This window comes from Lactuca saligna, chromosome 7 (genome assembly GCF_052625555.1).
Source record: "Lactuca saligna cultivar CGN05327 chromosome 7, ASM5262555v1, whole genome shotgun sequence".
In the NCBI taxonomy this organism is placed as follows: Eukaryota; Viridiplantae; Streptophyta; class Magnoliopsida; order Asterales; family Asteraceae; genus Lactuca; species Lactuca saligna.
Genome location: NC_136423.1, coordinates 24,291,031 through 24,297,392, shown reverse-complemented (window position 1 = coordinate 24,297,392; position 6,362 = coordinate 24,291,031). Strand labels below are relative to the sequence as shown.

Sequence of the window (6,362 nt, the reverse complement as noted above, 5' to 3'; positions counted from 1 at the left end):
AACAGGTAACAATTATTAAGAATTACATATATTGTTAAAGAATAAAACTAAAAAAAACTTTCAAAATGGGAAAGAAAACATCAAAATCTAACAACGGCTAATACACTCTAAAAGAATAATGTGGTCCGTTTCAATTTTGTGGTCTGTTCTTTAAGCATCAACTTCTATGATTCCAACAGAAATGGAATTCATGATTCCATTCCAACAGAATTGGAATTCGTGATTCCATTCCAATAGAATTGGAATCTCACAAATATCATTTATTGAATCATCTACATAAACATTCTTGATACCTTTTCAGAATTCAACCTTGTTGCGATTACTCGAGCTTGACTTCTCTAGTTGGTGGTGCTAATTGCAAATAGTAAAATGGTGCTGCAAATAGATATAACATGTATATTTAGCCAAAAAAGGAGAAAAGAAAACAGTCGATAAAAAATGAATACAAAACCCTCCCTACTCGGGTTTGGATTACATGCAACGCCAAAAAAGCTTAAAAGGGCCAGGAACTGTCTTAAAAGGGTTACCTTCAAAACAAGCCTACATGCCAAACAAATTAAAGTAATTCAGGTACCAAAATATAAAGAAAAACCCATGAGAAAGAAGTGTTCATCAATCAGTGATCGTATAAATGGGACAATGTAAATAGTCATTCAAAAAAGTAATAGTATAGGAGTTAAAGTAGTATCAAAACTTTAGTTCTCATATGTATACACAACGTAATAATTAAGCTCTGGATGGTCATGGAATGACTCAAAGGCTACACAGATTACAAATGAAATGATAATACTGTTTATAAAATTGCTCCTAGTTTCCTTTAGATCTCTTACACTACAATGAATTGATTATTACCAAGTGCACCTAGTTTTAGTATAGATTTCTTACACTACAAAGAACTGATTAATATAGAATTACATATTGCACCTAGTGTTCTTGTAGATCTATCAAACTGCAATAAAGGACTCTGAGACATTTCTTATTCGACAAGTTCGTTTATACTAAAATCATAGAGTGAAACCATAGTTTAAAATAGAATGGAACCCCAACTTTCTCAATGAACCAAAAAAAAAAAAAAACACCGCAGTCTACAAATCACTTGAAGAACATCAATAAACCCTAAAAAGTAAGGAACAAATTCACAAATCCATCAAGGCAACAGCAATGACAGACTTGCAAGCAAATCAAAGAAAGGAGAAGTGAGGAAAATTAGAAACTAACTTGGACAAAATCTTCAATGTGATTGTTGCATCTGTGAGCCTTGGGTTGTCGGGTGTCTCTTTCGAGTAATCCCCACGGACTCCCCCTCAGAGGAACTTCTCTCCTACTCATCTCTCTCGTTATTCTTTCCGATTTTGCCTCGCATGAGATAGAGCAACATCTACGATGGAAGGAGGCTAGGGAATGGAGATGGATTTGAAGCAAGGAACAACGATAGATAGATGATGAGTTAGGTTACGTTAGCGTCGGGTGGAAGATTAAGGAAGACACGCTTATTTATTTAGGTTAAAATTCAGTACCATAATTATAGGGATTATTTTTGGAAGTTATTAAAAAAATTACTAAATTACCCTTAATTATTTAATTTTGATTGGTCCACATTTAAGCATACAATAACACAATAATAAGTTTAAACACCTGAACATAACTCTCTCTCTCTCTCTCTGTATATATATATATATATATATATATATATATATATATATATATATATATATATATATATATATAGGGAAACTTATATGGAAAACACAAAAACCCTAAAAATCATAAAAATGCATAAAAAATATTTAGAGTTCACAAATCTTTTTATTTGTTTATATTCTTAAAAATCACAGCTTTTTTATAAATTCGTTGAAAAAAAAATTAAAAAAAATCTATTTTTAGTTATTATTATTATTGTTTGGTTTTCTTTCAAAAAGCATTTCAATAAAATTATATAAAAAGCTGTGATTTTTAAGAATATAAAGTAAAAAAAAATTGTGATCTCTAAGTATTTTTTTTTATGCATTTTATGATTTTTAAGGTTTTTTATTTTTCATAGAACCTAAACATATATATATATATATATATATATATATATATATATATATATATATATATATATGTGTGTGTGTGTGTGTGTGTGTGTATGTCTCTGTGTGTGTGTGTGTGTGTATATATATATATATATATATATATATATATTGGAATTGATAAACATTTTCAAAATAACTCTTATAACTGGTTAGTGTAGGTTTTAAATGTTCAATTGCAATATATATATATATATATATATATATATATATATATATATATATATATATATATATATATATATATATATAACGAGACATTGTTGATTTGTTGCAAGAAGTGCATTTCTAGACAAATGTTACTTCACTGTTGAATTTTTATGTAATGAATATAAAACGTTTATCATAAAACTACAACTTACAGAAGATCTTTTACAATCGAACGACCCCTTAAAAAATAAAGGTTTATCAAATGTTGTTATTTCTAAATAGAGCTCCATTATACACTGTGTTGCATAAAACGTACTCTTTACGACAAATCAACAAAAGTTCGTTTTTATGTTCATTAATATCTTATATATGACCAAAAAAAATCATTTTAACATTTTCTCAGGTTTTGCACACTTTTAACCGGTCACCATTGCCACAAAATCCCTCATATTTACACATTACCACCACCACACTCTGTCATCACCACCACCGTTTACCACTAACAACACCATCTTTAACACAAAACATTATTAAATGTCCCAAAATGACAAAACCTACATAAATCTGAGTCATTAATGGACAAAAATTATGACTTTGGACATAGGCACACATTTCATGTAAATATGATGGTTTTTATGGCAATAACCGTAATATAAGAGATATAATAGTTATAAAAATTCATGCTAAATGAAATTGATATAACTTTTGTTGATTTGTCTATGTTTCTAAGACCAAATATATCATGGAGCTAAATTTAGAAATTGCATTTAAATGAAATCTGTATGATTATAGTAATGATATTTATTAAAAAGAATCACAAAAAAATCTCAAAAATGATATATAAATTATCACTATTGTGTTTTTTTTTTAATTGTTTTTATGGCAATAACCGTTTATACGGTGTACAGGTTATTTTACAAATGTTAACCGGTTTTTATGATTAAACTAAAAAAAATATCGTAGGTGTGTTTATTGTTAATAGAGCCAAAATTTATGTATTATTTTTTTTAGATTTCCTTAAATATGTTTACTTATAAAGATTTAATTATTTAGTGTGTATATTTACCATTACTAAATATCTATTTTACCAAATAAATTTATGTAAAATTTTAATGTAAAACCGATAATAAATATGTTTACATGTAAAGGTTTATTTGTTTAGTGTGTGTCTGTGTGTGTTTTAGTGTGTTATAGAAGGTTTGCATGAGAGCAATGACAATGAGGCAGGCAACCTTTGGCTAAGAGCTGCGCGTAAACCATGCAGCATGCATCATCAGCCACGCATTTGGCCAAACTCAAAGCGTGTCACGCATCTATCATCTCTCTCTCTCTCTCTCTCTCTCTCTCTCTCTCTCTCTATATATATATATATATATATATATATATATATATATATATATATATATATATATATATATATATATATATATATATAGCGTTGGCCATAAATTGCATGCTTTAATGAAAGGAAAGAATGAAGACATCAATCGAGGAGAAGTTCTGCGAATTCTACGAGAAGTGGGTATGTCAGCTAGAAGAATATCTTCGATTTCTCGTTCAAGATTACACACACGAATCAGATTACGAAAATTTAGTGGCGAAGATGACAACCCACCACAAGAATTACTACAAATTTAAATGGGCAGCTGCCCATGAAGACGTTTGTGCGTTTTTCTCGCCAGTGTGGTTAACACCATTCGAAAACGTTTATCTGTGGGTCACCGGTTGGAAGCCGTCGGCGGTTTTCCGGTTTGTGGACTCTTTGCGGCTGACGGGGACAGGACTGGTGGACTTGACGGAGGAGCAGGTGAAGAGAATTGAAGGGTTGAGGATGAAGATTAAGATGGAGGAGGAGAAGGTTGAGAGGGAGATGGAGAGACAGCAGGTGGGGATGGCGGACCGACGGATGGTGGAGATGGTGAGGTATATGAGACATGGTGGTGGTGGTGGCGGTGGTGATGCGGTGGCGGTGGTGGCGGTGAAGGGGTTGTTGAGTGGGTTGGAGAAAGTGATGAAAATGGGGGATTGTGTGAGATTGAAGACGTTGAAAGGATTGTTGGATTTGATGAATCCAAAGCAGTGTGTGGAGTTGTTGGCGGCACAGTCGATGTTTCATGTTGAGTTGAGGAAATGGGGCAAAAAATTGTGATTTGTAAGTTTTTCTTGATACAACAGAGACAATTAGTTCTTAGTTAATGCATGTTTTGTGTTTGTTGTACTGATTTTATGGGATTATTTGAGGTTCGAATCTGTCACACTAAACATATCATTAATCTTGTATACTACATAGATGTTAAATAAAAGTATAAAAATATATATTTTGTTATAAATTAACAAGGTTAACAGTTTAATAAAATTAAGTTGAGGATTTAGTATATTCACAGATTCATAGATGTTCTTGAGCCCGAGCTATTCAAATTCACATTTTTCAATATCTTTGCATGTAAAAATTAAGAAAAACAAAAATAGATAGGAAAAAAGGCAGTCTGTCATTATCATGGTTTGAATTCACTTGTTTGTTTGATGTTGACTCATTGTATACTTCTGGGTTATATTTTTGGGATGTGTCTTTATGACGTCATAAAATATTAGTAATGTTTCTGGATTTTGTCATCCTAAAAAGTAGTTGGAGCGTTAAGATAAAACTTCTGAATATTAGTTGCATCAAAAGATATATATCGGGTCTAATGGTCTTTATCGAGACAGATTATTTGAAACTCGACTTGCTTTTATAACTTATATAAATGGGATTATTTTGTTCTTTAAACTAACACAATTTTGATCCTTTTAATAATCAAATAGCTGGGTCCTTTCCTATGGATCTTTGATCTATCTATTCGTATGAATACCAACCTCTGTTACATAAGCATGATCTGAGAATTATTGAATCATAACCACCAACCGAATCTTATGAATTATCACCATCAACTGACATATATCGTTAAGAGGGGAATATCTCATATGCACACCTTGTTTGGGGCGACTGGTGAGACTTTCAACGATTTTGTTGGGCTAGTTTCATTAATAATTAAGCCCAAACTCTGAAGGTTTTATACTGTTATAAGTGGGCCCTCAATGCCTTGTCCTCGGACAAAAACTGAAAAATAAACATGTCCGGTATGGAGGTGAACAAATTGGTTTTTTTTTTTTTATTCTTTGAAGAACCGGTTTTGGCGAGTTTAAAATCGATCAGTTTTGGGTTTTTTCGTCCGGTCTTTTTTGGATGGTTTTGTTTCATAACATTTATTAGTATAGAGCATTTTGATATTCCATTAATATAGAAAACTAAAAAATTATTTCATAACATTTGATAAGTTGTAAAAACATAAACATTTTTTTAATGGCTGAAAATGTATACAAAAAGACCCCTAGCAAACGCTAGAGCAAAACGGAAAGAAGTGTTTAAAATAGGATTGTTAAGCCATAAGTTTCAATTAGGATGAAACTTATGTTTCCTATGAACAACCCAAGAAAAAGAGAGAGAGCAACTATATCATCAAACGATCTATCCTTTTTTGGTCTATAAGAATAAAAAATTCAATTAAAGTTTCAAATGCACCACCAAGCTGAAATAATCAAAGCATCCAAAACTTATTTTCTAGCCACCGAAAGCCAAGACGACGCCACCATCTGACCAATATTTGAAATAGAAGTAATATGAGAAAAAGTAACATCGCACCACTTCTTCAATTTAGAGCACACAGATGTAGCCACATCACAATCCAAGAAAACATGATCAATCTCTTCCACAAAATCACTACATATCGGGCACAACAAACTAGGAATGACGATTCCATGGTTAACAAGATTATCTTTCATAGGAAGAAAATTTACTAACAATCTCCAACCAAAAATGTAACCTTAATCGGAAGTAGCTTATTCCATAAAGTAGGCGAAGAACCATGAGGTAACCTAATATCATCAATGAGCAACTAGGCGTCTTTGATCGAAAAATCACCAACACCCAGATTCCAAATCCAACTATATGAACAAAGAAAAACTCGAAATTCCTCGCTATCTGAGATAAATTTGAAAGTTGGGTTGTAACAACACGCCCTCTAATCTGCTTCTCCACTGCCAAACCCATTTATGATTCTCGTGTCTATCAACAATCAAACAATCTAGATTAGACTCTAAAGC

At 31.6% G+C, this 6,362-nt stretch overlaps 1 protein-coding gene and 1 pseudogene across 1 annotated transcript; one reads left to right on the top strand and one right to left on the bottom strand.

The window, feature by feature from the left end:
• Positions 1–304: 304 nt before the first annotated feature.
• LOC145006744 (uncharacterized) lies at positions 305–1,329 on the bottom strand (annotated as a pseudogene).
• Positions 1,330–3,434: 2,105 nt separating this feature from the next.
• On the top strand, positions 3,435–4,447 carry LOC145006743 (protein DOG1-like 4). The gene is made up of 2 exons (XM_078965800.1): positions 3,435–3,449; positions 3,691–4,447. The coding sequence occupies exons 1-2, from the start codon at positions 3,435–3,437 to the stop codon at positions 4,369–4,371; spliced, it is 696 nt and encodes a 231-aa protein (XP_078821926.1). The 3' UTR covers positions 4,372–4,447.
• Positions 4,448–6,362: the final 1,915 nt, after the last annotated feature.